Source organism: Talpa europaea, assembly GCF_964194135.1.
Source record: "Talpa europaea genome assembly, chromosome: X".
Classification (NCBI taxonomy): Eukaryota; Metazoa; Chordata; class Mammalia; order Eulipotyphla; family Talpidae; genus Talpa; species Talpa europaea.
Genome location: NC_140081.1, coordinates 10,161,174 through 10,181,516, shown reverse-complemented (window position 1 = coordinate 10,181,516; position 20,343 = coordinate 10,161,174). Strand labels below are relative to the sequence as shown.

The 20,343-nt window shown below is 40.8% G+C and overlaps 1 protein-coding gene across 1 annotated transcript; it reads right to left on the bottom strand.

The window, feature by feature from the left end:
* Positions 1-19,237: 19,237 nt before the first annotated feature.
* LOC311186995 (phosphatidylethanolamine-binding protein 1-like) lies at positions 19,238-19,989 on the bottom strand (the record flags this gene model as incomplete). The annotated part of the gene is given in 2 exon segments (XM_084258196.1): positions 19,238-19,557; positions 19,560-19,989. Coding segments are annotated over 2 exon segments (750 nt in total).
* Positions 19,990-20,343: the final 354 nt, after the last annotated feature.

Sequence of the window (20,343 nt, the reverse complement as noted above, 5' to 3'; positions counted from 1 at the left end):
TTTTTCTTATGAGAACAGATCTCTTAAGATAGTAGCTCTACTAAAATGAATCCATTCATGATGATTTCATTCAAATGTGTGTATGAGAATACATTTAGCAAATGTAACCACGTGTATTTGTCATGCCTATTGCCCATTGTAGGACACGATTTGTGCTTTCTGATCAATTACCTAAGCCAACACTGTCCTCACATACCCAGTGTGGGGATTCTGTCCCACTCTCTTGGTTCGATATGTTCACAAGTCAATGTATGTATTTTCAGTAATTAAATATGACTACTAGGTGATTAGTTATAAAATTAATGAAAACCATTACTAAATATCTCAATTGAGAAGTAAATGAAATTAAAAATTAGAGTTGTCCACTTCCTGCAATTTACTCAAAGAAGTTGAAAACATATGTCCACAAGAAAACCTCTACACAGATTTTTATAGCCAGCACTCAGAAGCAGCCAAGATGTAGGTGAATGGTTAAACAAGCAGTAGTACATCCAGACAATGAACTGTCCAGTCATGAAAAGACATGGAGGGAACTTAAGTATATATTACTAAGTCAAAGAAGCTAATCTGAAAAAGCTACAACTATTATTCCAACTATATGGCAAACTGGAAAAAACAAAAATAAGGAGACAGTAAAAAGACTAGTGGTTGCTGGGGGGATGCAGGGCAGGAGAGGAATGACTAGGCAGAGGACAGAGGATTTTTAGGGCAGTTAAAATAATCAGTATGATATAATGATGGATACATGTCATTGTGCATTTTTCCAAACCCATAGAGGTACAACACACAGACTAAACCCTAACATAATCTGTGAAGTCTGGGTGATAGTGATGTGTCAATATAGGCTCATCAATTATAACAAATATGCCACTCTGGTAGGGGATGTTGATAATGGGGGAGGTTATGCCTGCGTGGGGTCAGGAGTATATATGGGAAATCTCTGTGCCTTCTCAATTTTAATGTGAACCTACAACTGCTTTTAAAATATAAAGTCTTAAAAAATTAAAGTTTTCCCCACCACAAACCACCTGCCCACTCACACACCCACTGTCACAACACCCTCCTACTTTCCCACCAAGGTCTTTCCACCCCTAAGATCTTGCCTGTAAGATAACTGGGCATAACCAATACACTGAAGACATAAGAGTTTGTCTCCAAAGTAGAGCAGGGCACTTATTAGGCTTCCCCTTAATTGACTGACTAACCCTTAGTAAATTCCCTTGGTCAAACATGGTGACCATAACCCATGACACTTGGAATGCCCGCAGCTGACAGGCTCCCTTCCAGTCCATCCACAGGGCTTCCATCCTTTAAATTGTCTGCTTAAAAAGGCTCTGTTAGGTTTCTGTTCTCAAATCTGTTTGTTCACATTGTAATTGTAGGTATGTAAATATTATGCAAACTAATGAAATGTGAGTGCTAGGGAAGGGAAGGAAGCAGAATTGGGGGCAGAGGGAGAAATTGAGTGGCAATATGATGATCCCAAGGGTGCTACTTAATAAATATCTTGCCCACCAAACTCCATCTCAGCATCTGCTTCCCAGGAAACCCTGCCTGCTACAGTGTTGCTATGCATTACAGCACTTAGCATGAGGAAATAAAAATGTTTATCTCCATTCAGCTTAAATTATCCCATCTGAGTATGGTCACACCTTAGACTCAGACATTTAATCCAGGGTACCATCCAGTCAGGAAGAGTACAGTGTCCTTTATTTTGCATGAGCTACACTGGCTAACAACCAGAAAAGATGGGGGAAACTGCAGTTTTTAAAGATCTATACTAACAAATATAATAGGAAAGGGAGTTCAATGTAGTAAACATATTTAAGTTTAGAAAATCCAGTCATTTCCATTTAATGTGAAGATTAGAGGTTCTGAGTAGACTAAAAACACTTCAAAAAGAAGAAAATAAAACATCAGGAATTCAACATTGCAACACAAATCTTGATCTTTTTCTAAGATGATAAATTTAGACAAAGGAAAGACTCATCCTCATTACCGATGAAAAAAGAAATATGCTTGACAATAGATGTGGGTGGACTTGCTATTTGGTCCCCAAAGCATTCTAGATTAAAAAATAGTCATTATTTGAAATTTTCCATAGTGGTGACAGCTATTCCAGTGTGCTATCTTTTGAACTAACAATCTAATTCGCCTGATCTGTTGATGGAAGAATTGCACTGATAACTAAAATGTTTATTTAGCTAATAAAATTATTCATTGTTACTAGATATGCGGATACAGATACAGTAGTATGAATAGTGACAAGAAAATTGTCATCAACCGTTTCATTTACAACGATAAGCAGTAAAGAAAATAAAAACATTTTAAGGCATCACTTATCAGGAATGATTGAGGCTCTTAACTTTCTTCATTATATACAGAAGAGCTATTCATTCCCCATAATCTACCAAGGGAAAAAAAATGCTATCACTCCTCTCTAAAATAGAAAGTTATAGCCTGCAAAAATTGTTCTATATATCCAAATTCTACATGAAAGGAGTTACAGAAAAGAAAAGTTATGAATTGACCTGCTGTTGCACTGAGAACTCTTCATCCCTAAGAATAAAAATGCTAACGTTTCCCTCCACCTACTCTCCGCCGTCCACCCTTCTTTTATTGCAATCATCTGACCTTAAGTCCCGTTTGTTTTCCTCCTCTAGGTCCAGGACCTGGACCTAACATTGGTGGTATCTCATCAGAGTCATTTAAATCAAGCACTTCTAGATCTTTTTGTAATGTTTATTTTTAGCTGATTCGATAGAAGGATAGGAAGCAGTTTCTGAAAAGGAATGCAAGTTCCAAATAGGATAGGGCAGCCTTGGCAGAAGCAACAACCTATGTGCTCCTAAACTTGTGGGGCAGGGGAAGAGGGGAAGGAAGAATGTACCAATTAACTATGGCCACAAGACTACTGTGTAACCAACAACCACAAAATCTCAGTGGCAAACAAGAGTTTCTTTAGCACATGAGTCTAAGTGGACAGAGGTCCAACTGACCTAAGCTGGCTGAATGGCTCTGCTAACCTCTGCTGGCTTGTTTATGCATCTGTAGGGTTGACTGAAGATGAGTGGATCTAGTCCAGCTTGGCTGAGGTGACTTAGCTCTGCTCCACGTGTCTCTCATCCTCTTTCTGGGTCCAGTGGGCTAGCCTGGGCATGTGCTTTTCAAGCTGTTGGCGGAGGTATAAGAGGGCAAGCCCAATCATGCAAGCACATCTGCTTTGGGGTCATCTCACAATCATTAACATCCCATTGGCCAATGTTCATCACAGCCAAACTAATGTTCAAGCATCAGAGAAATATAATCCACCTCTTTAGTGGGAAGAACTGCAGTCATATGGCAAGGGGTGTGGACACAGAAGTTTAAAAAAAAAATAGGGTCATTCTATTACAGAGGAGGAACCGAAGAAAGTATTTTGATATTAGGACTGCCACATGTTGATGTTCAGGTGTATCCTGCACAACAGCCCCCAGGGAAAGGGGCAGTGATGGGGGGTGGGGAATCCAGCAATACTTCATTCCCCAAAGCCATGCACCCTGGCATGGGACTGTGTCCTTTTTCTAGCAAAAGTGCTGCCTGGGTGAGTGGAGTCCTGTTCAAAATTCACCAGAAAAGACTTCAAAAATTACTACTAGATGCAATCGTAAACTTTCTCATCGGGTTCTTCAATTCCGTTTTTTTTTCCATTTCAGTTACTCTCTTCCACTCTAAAACTTCCCCCTCCAGATACCATTTAAAACATGTGGTATGTATGAATTTTGGTATACAAACCCAGATTGCCAAAACATTTAAATATTTTCTTTTTTCTAATTGATGTATATACCATTGGTTTACAATACTTTTCAGGAGTACAGCTTCACACCTTAGTGAATACCACACTACACTCACCACCAAAGTTCTAGTACCATTTACCACTACCCAAATGACCCCCTCTACCCGTTCCTTCCACCCTCTTTTCTTTCCCCTCTGGTAACAATCATTTTGTTGTCAGTCTAAGGGTTTTTTCTTATTTGTTTGATTTTTTCTTGATATTCCACATAAGAGTGAAATTACCTGGTATTTGTCTTTCTCTTTCTGATTTCTTTCACTTAGCATAATCCCCTCCAGTTCAATCCACATTGTCACAAATGGCAAAATTTCTTCCTTTTTTATAGCTAGGTAGTATTCCATTGTGTGTATATATACCACTGCTTCCTTATTCACTCATCTGTCATTGGGCACTTAGATTGTTTTCCTGCATTAGCTATTGTGAACGATGCTGCTGTGGACATAGGGCTGCATATATCTCTTTGGATTACTGTTTTCCTATTCCTGAAATAGATATCTAGAAACGGAATTGCTGGCTTATATGGTAGCTCTATTTCATTTCCTTTTCTTTAGGTCTTCAGTCAGATAGAAAATTCCAGTTAATTCAGCGCCACCCCTTCCCCATGGTGTCAAATACATGGCAGGCTTACATATTGTCATGTAGTCAGTGGAAGATCTGGCATGCCTCATCATGTAGCCAATGAAATGTGAGAATTGTGTGCACCCATAAAATCCTCCCACATGCGACCTTCCGTGCTCATTCCCTAAGCTGGAAGCTTTGGAACCATGAGTCAGATGGCAAAGGGATAAGAGGCCAAGAGCCCTGAGTCCCTGAATCATCACCTAGAGTGGAGCCACCTGGCAATCAGGAACACTCTTGGGATTTACAAAGAAAAAAGAAAAACTTGTATTGGATTAAACTGCTGATACTGGGTGTTTACCTTCTCAATAGGGAGAATAGCATTAACAAGTACAGACAATTCAGAAAGCAAATTGACTGGGAGAGATTAGGGTGACTAGACTGCCCCTAGAACTCACTAGGACTTGTGTGATTGCTAATTCTAAGTACACATCATTGGCATAATTATAGAGTTTTCACCAACCACAGTTAGCTTCTTGGTGTAGATATGGAGTAAGCAGAGTCCTGTTTTGAAGCCCAGGTTTATTTGCCTCATCCTCAATGATTTTAATACCCAGATAACTCTTTCTCACCAACATTGCTCCTGTCAGAATTTGTGGAAATCTCAGTATCCACATCGATGATTCTTCTAGAGCCCTGCTGCTGCCAGCTCGTGTAAGCAGAATCATGTGTCTTAGGTCAGTTTCTCCGAAAACAGAACCCGAAACGCAGATTTTTGTGCAAGTGATATATTGAAGTATTCAGGAGTAAGGAAGAAAGGGAAGCAGTATAGGAGGGAAAAGTCAAAGATGTAGTTTCAGACGAAATCTAGTCTCCACTTGATCCCTCAAGAAGCTTTGGAGTATGAATGGTGCCATGGAGTTGTCCCACTGTGAAGAAAGGGGGGGAAATAGGATTTTGTACCCTCCCCCAAAGCAAACAGTGCTTGGCTTGGGGGGGGGGGGGGACTTAGGGGAAGAGGAGAATTTCCCAGGCAATACCAAGTGAAGCAACTCCAAGTGGCCAAGGATAATTCCAAAGAAGAGAACAGCCATGAACCCTAAGCCACCAACGCCGACTGTACATGACAGGAGCCTCTGAGGGGAGCGGCAAGCACCTCTACAGAGCGCCACCTAGAGTGTCCTCCAGGAAGGAAAATCTTTTTGTCTGTACGACCTTCTCCTTCAGGAGACCACTTCTCTTCAAAACAGTTGGGCCAGCTACCTGGCATGGCTCCCCAGTCAGCCTCATTGCCAGTCCAAGCTCATATCAGACAGGTAGTCATCTGGAAAAGCTAGTGCTCAAAGTTAAATCTCCACCTAGAATAAAAAAAAAAAACAATATGCAGGTTTTAGTTTAAGTTGTTACAGCCCCCACCTCGGTTCAGCTGAAATGATTTGACATAGCCCTTAGGTCTGTTATCCCATTAGAAATTTTGTGAACCTGATCTGCAAAATAAAATGAAAGGGAAAATATTTGCTTTGCTAACCTCCCTGGGATCCTCAGGTTTTGTGTAGTGTTTCCCGTGTAGCTAGTTTTTTCATCACTTTCCAGAGTGCTTTCATGTTATGGCAACAGAATTATTTTTGCAATTTAAAAGTCCATTTCATAGAAGAAATTTTGGCTCAAGTCATGCTCAGAGCTCTTGAAATCGAATTAACAGAGTGAATTGGGGCCCTTGTCTTTTCAAATAGATTAAAAAAAAAACTTCCTCTCTATAATAACAAAATATTCCAAGACTCACTCTTTTCCTTACTGATGATTTATCAGCCCCACTAAAAAAAAAAAAACAACAAAAAACTAATCCACTCTATATAACTCCAGGAAAGAGCTCTGCTTTCACTCAGTTTCACCATCTATCAGTTTCTCAAACGTATATATTACACATACTTACATATACAAGTATATGCAAAACTCTCAGATGTTGACCAATGTTATTACATCTCCGGTATCTAATTCAATGTGATAAATATTTAACACAAATATGCCAGACACTGTGCCAAATGCTAAAATTGCAAGGGAGAATGAGACATGTGTCCCACCCTCAAGTTGCTCATTAGGGGAAATGGGCCTGAATTTAAATAAATGACAATAGAACTGTGGTATAGAAATAATAGAACAAGTTTGCATGGTGTGGTTTGGGAAAATGTCATTGAGAATGTGACATGGAGTTAAAGGGTGAGTAGGCATTATGTGGTAACTGGGATAATTAAATTAATATCCCAATTCATACAATAATAAATATATCTTTCAAAATTCAGAGGGCTCACTATTTTCTAATACAAACAAGGTCTGAAGCTTCCAATATAAATACCTAATCAAATAACATAGGTAATAAACATTTTAGCATCAGAAGTTAAGTCTCACTCAGAAAAAAAGAGAGGGCTTGATACAATATTGTAACAAAGGAAAAAAGAAAACCATATAGACCTTCCTCTTTTTCACCAGAGTATTTTTCATTCAGCTCAGCAAACATTTACTGAACACTTATAAGCCATGCATGACAATGATATTTAAGATGGAGAATAGTTGCATGTGTAAAATTTGAATTTTGGAGCTTCAGAACAAAACCTCAGGCAATGAAAGCTGTTTCTTTAAAAAAAAAAAATCAGAATTGTTTGGTGCATTGCTCATATTTTCCTTCACCAAATATCTTTCTTGCAGTGAAAATGAAGATTAAATAATTCCCTTGGACCCATAAACTGTAGGCACCCCAAGAATGGCAGGTACATTAGTGAATATAAGGAGCACTCCCACCTCAAGGGACTCTGCCGCCTGAGTAGTTCCAGACTATGGAAGATGGATTAGGCATTGCTGACAACCATGAAATTGATGGAGCTAGAGAATGATTCAAGCATGAGAGTCACAGTCATAGTCATGGGATTTAGAGATGGAAGGAAATCCACCCGTCAGGAACAGACAGTTGTTTGTCAAACACTCATCCAATTTAAATAGCTCTTCCTGTGCTGATTCCACAGGTCAGAATTAAAGCATTGGGAGAAAAATTGGCATGCCAACCCACAAGCACAAGGTGTGCAAGAAACAGGCCACCCATCTGAGCTGAAGTGGTTCCAGAGATCCCAACATTTAACATGCCCAGCGGGCACATACACACCCCCAATCTTTCAACCTCGAAAATGCAGCCTCAAGTCCCACACTTACAGAGTCATTATAGTTTAAAGGTTAATTTCCTTCCTGGACCCAATTAAAGTAAAAATTGCTCATGAAAATAAAAAGACCTACTTACCATATGATCCAGCAATGCCACCCCTAGAGAAATGAAAAATTACATTCCCACAAAGACCTGAACAGGAAAAGTGTCAAAAGCTGCAGAAAACCCAGATGCCCTCCAACAGGTAAATGGATAGACACAGGGAGGTAGAGCTGTACCGTGGGATATTACCCAGCAAGAAAAAGGAATGACTAACAATGCAAATAGCAACATGCATGAATATCAAAGGTATGATGCTGAGGGCCAGAAGCCACTCTCAAAGGTCACATTTACATGACAAGTAGCAAAAATTTGGGCCTAGCCAACAGATCTGTGGTTGGTAGGGTTGAGGAGTAGGAAGCAGGGTTCTAAAGGAACAGCTCAAGCCAGGGTTTGTCTTTGAAGTGATGGAATCATATGTACCCTGACTGTGGCAATTCCACAAACCCAGGCATACAATTTAACTTCAAAATATTTTATATGCAAATTTAAAAAAATTAAGACAAACATGCCAGTCTCAAAGAGAAAAATAAGTATTCAGCTACAATATGAAAGGGCACTGGAATTCCCCCCTCCCTCCAAATCGGATTTTATAAAGTGAGAGAAGAAAGGTTGAGCAGGCCCGTGGGCGCCCGAGGGTGAACTGGCAGAGGGTGCAATATGTGGCCAGCGAAAGGTGTGAGTGAGGAGAGGATAGAGAGCAAAGAAAATGGGGTCTGGGAAGACATGAGGTTTTCTGACATCACAGTTTTACCCAAGACCAATTCAGACTGGCAACTGTCACAATACCGATTCCGAAAGTTAAAAGGGTGAGCTGGTACCTTTTAAAGCCAATTACACAGCTCTCAATTTTTGTTCAAAAAATAGAGGCTGAGAAAAGCTGAATAAAAGGAGAGGGAGGGGTGAAGAAAGAGAATTGTTGTTCCCTAATCCATTCCACAGCGAAGATATGGCTGTTTGCCTTGAGTGTAGAGCAAAGGTGAGTTTGCTTTCCTTCAAAGGCAGGGTCCTAACCAGCCTCTTGTCCAGTTCTCAGCCCTTGAAAGAAAATTACCCATCTACTTAGCTTTTGGCAAAAGACTGATTTCGGCAAAGACAAATCATCATCAATTAAACAAGCCTTCTGAACTTTAAGTGGTTAGGTGAGTCATTGGCCTTTGGAAACATACCTTTATTTGATGTCTATTTTATTTTTTCTGCATTCCTCAATATCTAATTCTAAATCAAAGAATTACCCAGTCCCAAATGTCAGCAGAGCCAGGATTGAGAAACCCTGTTCTAGATGTTCTAATAATACTTGAAATTTTTCCATTACCTAATTTACATACCACCTTTCCCTGAAATAACTTTTACTCATTAGAGGTTTTTCTCACACATGTGTGATGTGGCTGAGGGTCTGGTTGGCTTTCTTCGCTTCACAAATGAAGCTGCTGATCACCACAGGAAGCTGAGAACTAAATACAGTTGCTCTGACTTGAAAACCAAGGCACTGCAAGACTGCACGCTCATCCGCATATGCTAAGTACATTTTCCACATTTGGTACATTTTATGGGACAAATAAAATCCATGCTGCTCTTTCGAGATCACACAAAGATCAATCATTGTTCTCCATGGAAACGCCACCCAGCTCAGGGCAAAGCAAAGCAAATGTGCCACCTCTGGGAAGGGACGGTACTTCTTGTTTCAGAGACTAATGACAGTTAAGATGAGTATTTCATGCCTTCTCAAAGTTTAAAAAGAATGATTTTTTTTCTTTTCAAAGCACTATCCAGAAAAATCTATTAATTTTCACTTGGCTTCTCACAGTAGGACAGAATCTGAACAGATACAATGAAATCCCCAAGCTCCCTATGAACCAACCCCCTTTCTCATCCTCTCCACACTGCAGCTGTCCTCAGTTGGGCACTGATGAATTCCTATTAACCTGATTGTAGACTAGCAAATTCCCTGAATACTCCAAGACACAGGAATAGATGGCAAAGTAAACCCAGGTCATGTCTCTTTCAGTGAAGACTTAATAGAAACATTAAATTGCTGTTCATGCTCAAATGAATTCTTCCTGTATGAGCTGAACCTTCTTTCTTGCATCACAGACTTGGGTTTTTCATGCATTTGCCTCCTGTCTCTTTTATATCCTGTCCCATCCAGGCTGAAAGCATGAGCACAAAGGTACATTATGCTGCTGCCTTGGCTCCTTGTTGAGTTTCTTGTAAAGAGAGAAAGCAGTGAATGGTGTTGAGAGTAAATGGAGGCAGGTGTGCTGCACCTTGCCTTCCGTCTCATGTCTGACATTTTCAAACTCCTAACAGCAAAGCTGTGCACTGACAGGGCCCTATCTATTGCTGCTGTCTACGATGCCTAGAGCACTAGATAGATGACTAACAGCCCTGGCCCATTCCTTCCAGCAACCCAGTATTATGAGAGTGCTATATTCACTAGGGATGACAAAGGCATTTTATTCAAAGACCACCTTCCCCAAAGGGCTAATTTTCTGTGCAGAATCTTTCCCATAAAAAGAGTAACATTTCAGCCTGCACTTATGTCCTAGTGAAGTTAGATCAGAAGAGAATAATCACCTAAAACATAATTTGGCTAGAAATTTCAGTCTCTGTGGATTTGGGGACGTAGGGTAGGTACTAAAAAATACATGTATTAAATCAGCTGATAGTCGAGTCTGTCATTCTAGGTTCTATGGAAGATCCAAAATGGCCTGCCTTCAAGGAGTTTAGGATATAACTGAAAACATAAAACAAATATACAAAATAAACCACCAAAACTAATTTAAGGACACTACAGATGTACATATTTCACTTATTGCAAATCCTATATGATGGTGGTTAACCCTCAAATTAAAAAAAAAAAAACAATTTCCTTTTGGAATATTCAAAGAATATGATATCATCTGATACCCAGATGACATCAAACACAAATTAAGTGGGTTTTTTGAAGACATCAAGGTATGGCAGCCATATGTGGATGATTTCTAGAGTAGTCCCAATTTTAACATCTTACCAGATCCGGTGCTCACTTTTAGTTCAGAAAATATGGTCACAATACATGCAGTGAAATGCTGGGTTCTCATAGTAAGCTATCAGCAAATCTCAATATAGAAGTTTCCTAGAAAAGGACTTCAGGAGATAAGCAATCCCACCTTGAACAGATAATTGTCTCAAGGAAAGAAGGTAGCACTGCCCTTACATTTTGAAAGACATTTCTCACTTTTGAACCTTTGAGCCCCTGAAAATCCACTCCCTCACCTATCATCATGCTAAGGAATCTGAAAGCCTTGCGAAGCAGAGTGCCTGCCCTTTGCTGGTAATGTACTTAATCAAAGAACTACAGCAACCTTGAGACACAATAAAGATACTGTTTTGTTTTATAAAAACAAAACAAAAAATGGAGTATTTTTATCCTGGTCAGGCTCTGACATTTATGCTGGGCTGCATAAAATGAATCCTTATTCTCCAGTCAGCCATACAGCTCCTAACCTGAGGTTATACTTGTAACAGAAGCAAAGAAAGTCAGAATTTGGAGAGAGGGAGGGATGCCTCAAGCCCAGTAAATATACCAGAAGACCTATGTTGTCGCCATGAAGAATTTCTTTTTCACATCTCCTATTTTCTGCTGCTGAGTAGAGAATTTTCCAAAGAACCTTTGGGTCAATGACAAATTGACAGAAAATGCTTTATGCCTCTTATTCTGTCAGCATGTGTAGACTTTTAATTCTCAAATGACTCTCTTCAGTAATCTTTCTGTTATGAGTTGGGAGTATTGATGTGTGATGAATAAATTGCACTCATTGGTTTTTGTAAGTAACAGAGAGTTAAATTACATGTTTTAACTGGCATTCCTTTCCTAAACCTTATTACTAAATGAAGCGTGAGTGACATGACTACGAAAGTCCTTCCTTACTCACAGCAGAGTAAAATAAAAAGCAATTTCTAAATTATTGACCCTTATACAAAAGTGAAAAAAATCCCCAGTGGTATCAGTAGGATTCCTGAACATCCTTTTCTCTTAGGGCCTTGTCTCTTCTCTATCACATGAAAATTGATATTTCTATGTAAGACCAATGATTAAATGCTTATGTGCCATTAGAGATGAGGATTAAAATAAGAATGAACTCATTTGTGGAGTTAGAAGTGGATAGCTGAAGTATATGCAGTTGGGCATCATTTACAATGTCCCAAACTTACCTCACACAAACCCTGCCCTTGCCTTTCACAGACTCCCATGAGTCCTTGCTCTTTTCCTCATGCCTTTTAATGGGAACAGACAAGAAGAAGAAAAAGGTTCCAATTTGCAGGTCTATTAATGAGTTTCACTCCAAATTCAGGACTCTGAATTATTATACATAAACTGCATATCCTTATTACATCAATATATTTGAAATGCAAAAAAAAAATTGAAAATAGACACATGGATTTCAAAGAGCTGCTTGACTCTTAAAGACTTTTAAAGAATCCACTTGATAACTCACCAAACTCACTGGGTTATGGGGAGTCCACATTTAGAAATCAAAAAGAATGATTTTGGGGCCTCCCTTGTAGCACAGGGTTAAAGTCTCAGTGCTATCAACTTATCACCAGCCACTGCAGCATGAGTTCGATCCCCAGCCAGGGAGCTGACCCACATGGCACAGCAGACCTCTCGGGTCTCACTCACTGCTCCCCTCAGCAGCATCTTTCAGTAGATCCTCCTGTCCTGCTCCCCACTCTGTCTCTGGTGAATCCTCTCACCCCCTTCACTTCTGGCCTACATCCCAGTTCTTGTATGCATAAATAAATAAAAATAAATCTTTTTTTAAAATAACAAAAATAATGACAAACTATTTTTCAAGTAACATTTACAGAATTTCTAATATCTAACCAAGATTCACTTTCTTAATTATAAAGAGCTCACCTAAGCAGGATATTTTATTTTTTTTTTATAAATAATAAATTTTATTTTTATATTCCCCATACAATTGCAGCCCCCCCCATTCTGACCCCAATCCCTCCCCTCCCGCCCCCGCCCCCCTAAAAGTGTCTCTGGTTCATAGTTTTTTGTTGATTTTGATTTTCACTTTCTTATAGTTAATCATTTTCCTGGTCCCTTATTTAAGTTTTCTAGATTCCTGCTATGAGTGAGACCATCCGGTATTTTTCTTTTTCTTTTTGGCTTATTTCGCTGAGCATGATCCCTTCCAGCGCCATCCATGTTGCTGCAAATTGCATGTGTTTATCTTTTTTGAATGCTGAGTAATATTCCATGGTATATATGTACCACATCTTCTTGATCCAGTCATCTATTTTTGGGCATTTGGGTTGTTTCCAAAGCTTAGCTATTGTAAACAGTGCTGCTATAAACATAGGGGTGCAGGTGTTCTTTGGAATTGATGTTTCTGTGTCCTTTGGGTAAATACCTAGGAGTGGAATTGCTGGATCATATGGAAGCTCTATGTTTAGTAGGTCCAGAAATCTCCACACAGCTTTCCACAGTGGTTGGACCAGTTTGCACTCCCACCAACAGTGCAGAAGAGTTCCTTTTTCTCCACACCCTCGCCAACATTTGTTGTCTAAGCAGGATATTTTATATAAGGTCTGAAAGAGTGTTACAGAAATTTTAAATCTTTCTATAATGTTATTATAATAGTATTTCTATTCAGAAACTATTTTAATGTGAAAGATAAAGAAGACAAGGAATTATGTTAGAATAATTTTTCAGAGTATCAGAAAAGAGAATTATAAAATCAAAAAACTAAAAACAGTGACATTAAACTTAATTGGCTATGTCAATGTGAAGTCATTTGTTAAAAAAAAAAATTGTATGTTTTTTCTGGCTATATACTAAAATGCCCTAGAATCAATGTCATCCCAATCATAGTATGTAACCTTGAAACTTTTTTCCCCCTCTTTTACTCATTACTCACTCAAAAGAACCAGGGCTCCTTGAACAAATGGCTGACTCTAGACTTGGGAAAGAGAAGGTAGAATTAGAGTCTTAGACATCTGTGGGCAAAAAACATGGGGGGGAGGGAGCTTTTGAAGACAAATTGGGTCATGTCAAAAGGACACAGGAGCCAGATTAAAAGTGCCTCCCCTACTGCCCAAAGCTGTGAAAAATGTACAAAAGAACAATGCATCCAAGTAAGCAATGAAGTTATTTGAAATGTTTTGAACCTATGAAAATCCTTATTTCAAAAAGAGAAAACCAGAAAAAATTCATTTGGGGCAGCTCTTAAACCAAATCCTTCCTTTGACAGTTGGTGATTAAAGGAAAAGAGTTGAGCATTTATCCTGGAAAGGTAACCCATTGATGAAAGGTGACTTTTCTATCCAGAACAATGCCAGTTAATACATGTAAAAGGAATGCTAGAATTACACCATCATCATTTTGTAGCCCACAGAGAAGTTATTGATTCAGGCAAAGATTATCAATTTGCTGTTAAGAAAATAGACTATTAGGACAATGGTTGATGAGGAACAAGGCATTTGTGGTGCCAAAGGAAAACCATGCAATCTTCAAACTCTGGTCCTGAGGAATGAGACACCAATGTATAGCCCAAGGGGACAGGCTGTCATCACTCTCATCCAGGATTTGATCATTGCATCCCTAATGGTATAATGAGCATAAATCACATGTCACCTGAACTGATGCATTATAATACACCCTTCATCTGTGACAAATTCTAGAATTTGTACCCATCAAGCTTTTAGAGATATTTTCTAGTTTTCCGGAAATACAGCTAAATCCAGCAAAGTGACACCATAAGGAAGCAACCACACAAATCCAGAAAGTGAAATATTTTTATGGGCAACTTGCTCATCAGTAAATCAGGGTCATGAAAAAAGACTGTTTGAGAAAAGAAACAAAGAGAAATAACTACATGCAACGGGCAGTCCTAGAGTGGATTCTGGTTCATCAAAGGACATTGTGGAACCAACTAGTGAAACCTGAATATCAATGGATATAAGATCACATTAAGTATGCATAATTTTATTTTTAAAGTTTTGCCTTTTTCCCCCCCTAAATATTTATTTATTTATTTATACAAGCACTGGGTACAGTCAGAGGCACGGGAGGGTGAGAGAATTCACCAGAGCGGAGAGTAGAACAGGCAGAGTAACGAAGTACACTGCTGAGGGGAGCAGCGGGTGGCAGGAGAGGTCTGCGCGCCATGTGGGACCCTCACCCGGCAGCCGGGGTTCGAACCGGTGCTGTAGAGACTGCGGGCAGCTTCGCAACCCAGCGCTCAACCGCTGCACCACCAGGGAGGCCCAAGTGTGCGTAATTTTAACTTTAAGTGTGGTGATGTTAGTAGCTCAGAGTGGGGTGCAGCTCAAACCAAGCCTAGAACTAAGTGTGGTCCATGAACAAGCAACATTGGTATCATCTAGGAGCTTGTTAGAAAGGTGGAGTCTTAATCACTACACCAGACCTACTGGGTGATAGTCATCTAGACCCCTGCGCTCTGAAATTTGAGAAGCATCTTTATAGTGAATGTATCTTGCTATGTGGAAAGCCAAAATGTTGTTACAGGGGTGTTGCTGCTTCTGCCACCAGCTCCCGCTGCACTGATGTGCTCTATTTCATCCCCAAATGGGCTGGGGCCTACAGGCCTCAGCTTCCACTTTCTCTCTCTTTCCCCCTCAACCTTCCCATCTTATAGCTGCTCTCACAAGCTCCCAATTTTCGACTTGAGTCCTGCAAGGGAATCTAGTCAGGAGAGGTGGTATTATACTCCGAGAGGTGAAGCAGTGACCCACAAAACATGCATAATTCTCTGGGTGGGGTGTGTGTGTGTAAGGGAACAGTCAGCGTCCTCTGTGATTCATTTCTGTCATATCCCTTCCTTCCCATTTCTGTCATACCACTTTAGCTTAGTGCAGAGTGATTTCTCCAAGTCTGCTCTTAATCTTTTCCACGACCTTCCCACACTGGTGTATTGGTTTAAATAGTGTCTATCCCCAAAGTTCATATCCACCCAGAACCTCAGAATGTGACCATATTTGGAAAGAAGGTCTTTGCAGATGTAATCAAGATGAGCCCATACTAGAGAAGAGTGAGCCCTAAATGCATATGACTGGAGTTGTGAGCAGTGGGAAATTTGGACATAGGCAAACAGGGAATGCCTGATGATGGTGTGATGTGTTTACAAACCAAGGCATGACAAGGATTGCTAGCAACCACCAGAAGCTAGGGAGAAGAAGGAAGAATCCCCCCCAAAACCTTCAGAATCTGGCAGACACCCTGAATTCAAATTTCTAGCTCCCAAACTGCAAGCATAATTTTCTGTTGTTTTAAGTCACCCAGTTTATGTTGTAACTTTGTTATAATAGCCCTAGAAACTAATACACTAGCCAATTCTGCCATCCTAAATTCAAAAGAAATATTATGACTATTATTTCATATTTATCAAGTGTTTATTACATCCAAGGCACTGGACTAAGTACTTTACATGCAATTATTTAATCCTCAAACAATCCTATAGATTAGGTAACTTTATTCTGCATTCCACAGATTAGAAAATTGAAGCTTAGGGAAATCGAATACCTTGTATGCATTTATAAAGTTAGTGTTAAAGCAGAATTTAATGCACCTGTCTGATCCCACAGCCTATACACTTAATCACCATGCCATGAAGGTCAAGATGAAAATAGAATCATATTTGGCCAAGATTTTTCAATGGTGTGTGTCATTTCTCATATGGATTTGTACCATTTCTAGCCAGAGGCAGCAAAAGCCAGGACCCTGAAAAACTGGGGACCCAGGGACACTCAGAAGGCCACGACTGTTGGGATTTCCAGTTACCCTATCTATCACAGAAGTGGCATTTTTATTCTCACTGGTGACTCTTCATTGTGTCTGAATACAGCTCACATCACAAGTGAACCTAAAATAGCTTGCATTCAGCTCTATCCCATTATATACTCAAAATACTCAGTCTTTTATTCTCATTAGGACAGAGACAAAGCCAAAAAATATGATCCAAAATATACATTACTGTTGCCTAGGTGAAAAATGCCTGAGTTAAATGATCATTAGCCGCCTGCACTGCTGAAAGCCAGAAAAGCTCGGTAGAAAATGCACCGATATTTTTACTCAATTGCCTCATTGATGTTCCTGCAAAAACCAGACAAACGTTTATCATTATCATGAGGTTCATCTGGAGCAAGAGACAGCCAAGGAACAGGTCAAAGTCCCCGCTGAGTGATTACTGACTTACATGTAAATGTAATGTTCCAGTTGTCTCAGTATCTTATGAGAATTCTGGGCTTTTGAATTGCTACCATGTACTATCTAAATAACCAGTAAACTTACAAGAATCCTAAAAATGATTAGAATGGTTTTAGGATAGAAATGGTGTTTTTATTTTTAGAGGCTAGAAATATTTGGTTTTGTCTTTATTTTTTTTTCCATTTTAATAAATACCTTATTGACCTCAAGTTCCCAAGCTTGCTCCATATTGCTTCAACTCCTGTTGTCTCACATAGCCTGGGGTGGGAAGGGATGGGGGTACAGGGGAGCATGTGGGATACTAGAGTCCATCCTCAGCTATGTTACATTTTCTTTATTTCTTTTCTCTTACAAAGAGCTTCAGAGTTTCAAATGTATTATTTGATTTTCACAATACTAATAAGCATTGGACAGAAAAGGCATTACTGTGGTGGCCCCTTGTGAAAAGAGCTAATTTTGAGATTCCAGCAAGCAGGCATCAGGACTCAGCTACCCTTCACCAAAGGGAAGGCAGACTCCATTCCACCCAAGGGCCTTGGGAGGGCCTGATATCAGGAGCAAAGGGACTCCCACTTAGCCAGTCAGATCAATGGAGACAATCCTGGCAACGAGTTCAGTAACAGATGCTCTGGCCAGATGGCCCTCCCATTCATTTTACACATGAGGAAACTGAGGCCCATTCACTGGACAGATTCATCTGACAAATATTTATTGAACACTGTGCTTGGGATACAGTTCAAGAGTTGCATTCTAGCAAGGCAAGGAGACAATAACCAAATAGATAATTTCTCCAAAGAAAAATCAAAGCAAGGGGTTTGAGAGTGATAGGGCACTGGTTTAGATAAAGCAGTCAAGAAAATCTCTAAGGTGCCATTCAAGCAGCTTCCCTGATGACAGTGAGAGAGTTAGCTCGTGGCCATCCTGGGCAAGCATATTCTGGTTAGAAGGAGGCCAGTGTGGCTGAGCAGAGAAGAGGGAGGGACACACCGAAGCAGATAAGGTCAATCACATGGAGGGAAGGACTGGGGCAGCCAAAATAATGTGGGGCCTCAGAGACCATGATATAAATTGTTGCATTCTAAATGCAATGGGAAACTATTGGACAAGACAGTGACATAATCTGAATTGCATTTTTAAAAACTCACTCTACCTGCTGTGCTGAGAACAGGTTGTCAACAGGCCAAGAGTAAAAGCAGGGGTACTGATCCAAGCAAGAGATGATGGTCACTTGGATAGGTGGTGGTGATGTGAAGATAGAATACATTTCTAAGGGAAAGCTCAGAGGATAACTGAAAGATTAGGATGGAAGTGTGAGAGAAAGAGAAGAATCAGGGATGACTCCAGTTTGGGGCCTGAAGAACCAAGTAGATTATAATCCCATCAACATAGATCAGAGGTGAGCAAACTGTTTCTATAAAGGGCCAGATGGCAAACATCTTCTGCTTTACAGCCCAGGCAGGCTCTGTTGCAACGACTCGCCTCTGCTGTTGGAGTGTAAAAACTACTATTGTTAATAAGTAAATGAATGGGTATGGCTGTGTTCCACTAAAACTTTATTACAAAAATAGATTTGCTCCTGATTACACAACTGATACAGAGCCAAGAAGAGAACTGAGATCTACTGATCCCCACTCTGGTGTTCTTTCTACTATTCAGACTCTCCTAATAAAATTGCTCCTGCCACGACAGAATGCGGGAATCTCAGTGTGGAAGGCAGCACGTTTTTGTGCCGCCAGACCCTCAGTGAATACTGTCCCCTGGGCATCTCCAGATGGCAGTGGAGAGACTTCAGCCATGCACATCCCAGAAAGATGGCAGAGTCTCCTATTACACCCCTATCCTATTGGAAGTAGTATTTTTTTATCCACACAATGTTTTTAATCTGTATTCATCTATAAGCAAGTAGCACAATGAACACAGCATTCAGCAGCCACCCATCAGCTTTTCTTAGACCAGTGGAGAGTGATCAACAGGCACGGACTTAGGGATTTCTCATAACCTCTCACCCGGTCCTGCAGCTCATCTAGATGATGACAAAGCTACTCTCCCTAATGTTTTCCCCAGTATTGCTCTTTGAAGAAGCCAGAGTAGGATACTGACACCTAGTAACCAGCCTGAGATGTAGCCTGTTGGCGATGAGCAGACGTGGCAGCTGCTGGTTATCTCTGTGACAGATAAGGCCGCAAGAAACATCAGGCAGTGCCATCTGACCCCGTCCTGGACCTGGGCTCACAAAGGCAAAATAGTTGCAAAATAGTCTCCAAAATGGAGTTTAAATTTGATCAAAACATAAACTGGTGAATGACCCTTGCAGTTATAAAAGATAGGCAAAAGGTAGTCACCCGAACCCACTATCTGATTGCTCAGGCCTCACCTGTCAGAATGGGAGCAGGGAAGAGGAGAAATCTACATGTCTCACTGAACTTGACAGTAGTGCAGCCTCTGGAGCTGTTCTGCCTCCTGGCTTCCCCCTGTTCCCAGACGGGGGCTCATAGAGTTTGGGGATATAGTCATGCCATTCTGCCTCATAACATGTGCTGGTCATCAGAGGCCCCTGCTGGTACTTTTTGCAGAAAGAGGCCACCCTCAGTTTGCCATGATGATCTCCAGATTGATTGCTGAGAATGGGCTCCTCACACTTCAGCTGCCAGTCCTGCGCATTAGCCAGCCAGGTGTATGGGTACAGGCCTGTGCCCTGGGAGGCCCAGAGCGCACAGCACCAGAGAGAACTGTGCTGCTGCTGCTATCATTGCCTTTCATGGTGACCACTGGAAAATGGTGCCATTCCCTGTATTTAGGGTCCTTTCTGCTGGGAGCATCCAGGTCTGTCAGGACCAAGGTGTAGAGTTTACCTGCATCAAGGCCAAACTGCACAACACTGGTGGGCTGGTTCTTAACCTGGGTGGGCGTCAGCACTTTTCTGCCGCTCTTGTCGACCTTTGCTCTGGCACATTTGACCCACAGTGGATGCTGCAGCCGCTTATCCACTTCCTGCAGGCTCAAGGGCCTGGACCACTTGCTGAGATCCCCTGTCCTGGGGGTTGGGGGTTGCTGAGCCAGGCAGGTAGGAGACAGAGCAGCTAGAAGCTTAGGTGCCTCTAAGGAGTACGTTTCCAAGTGCACTCTCATTGGTGCGCCAGTTGTCCTACTTACATCAACCTTAGTAAAGTAGACCCAGTGAACTCAGGGCATGTGTTTTTTTGTCAGAGTAAATTTGCAAATATAGCCAGTTAAGTCTTCCAGAAGCAAGGAAGGAGAAAAATATACTACTGTGTCCCGACCCGCGGGATTCGGAGGCACGAAAAGAGAAGGGCTGAGGATTGAAATGAGGGGCTTGACAACTTGACGCTAGCGTTTGCTTCTTTATTTTTCCTTTTCCTTCGTTCTTTTTCTCCCGTGGTTTCCTTCTTATCCCCCCCTCGCTCCTCTCTCGTACCTCTCTGTCCCACGTGCTCTTTCGGACGCGCAGTGGTTTCTCCGAAG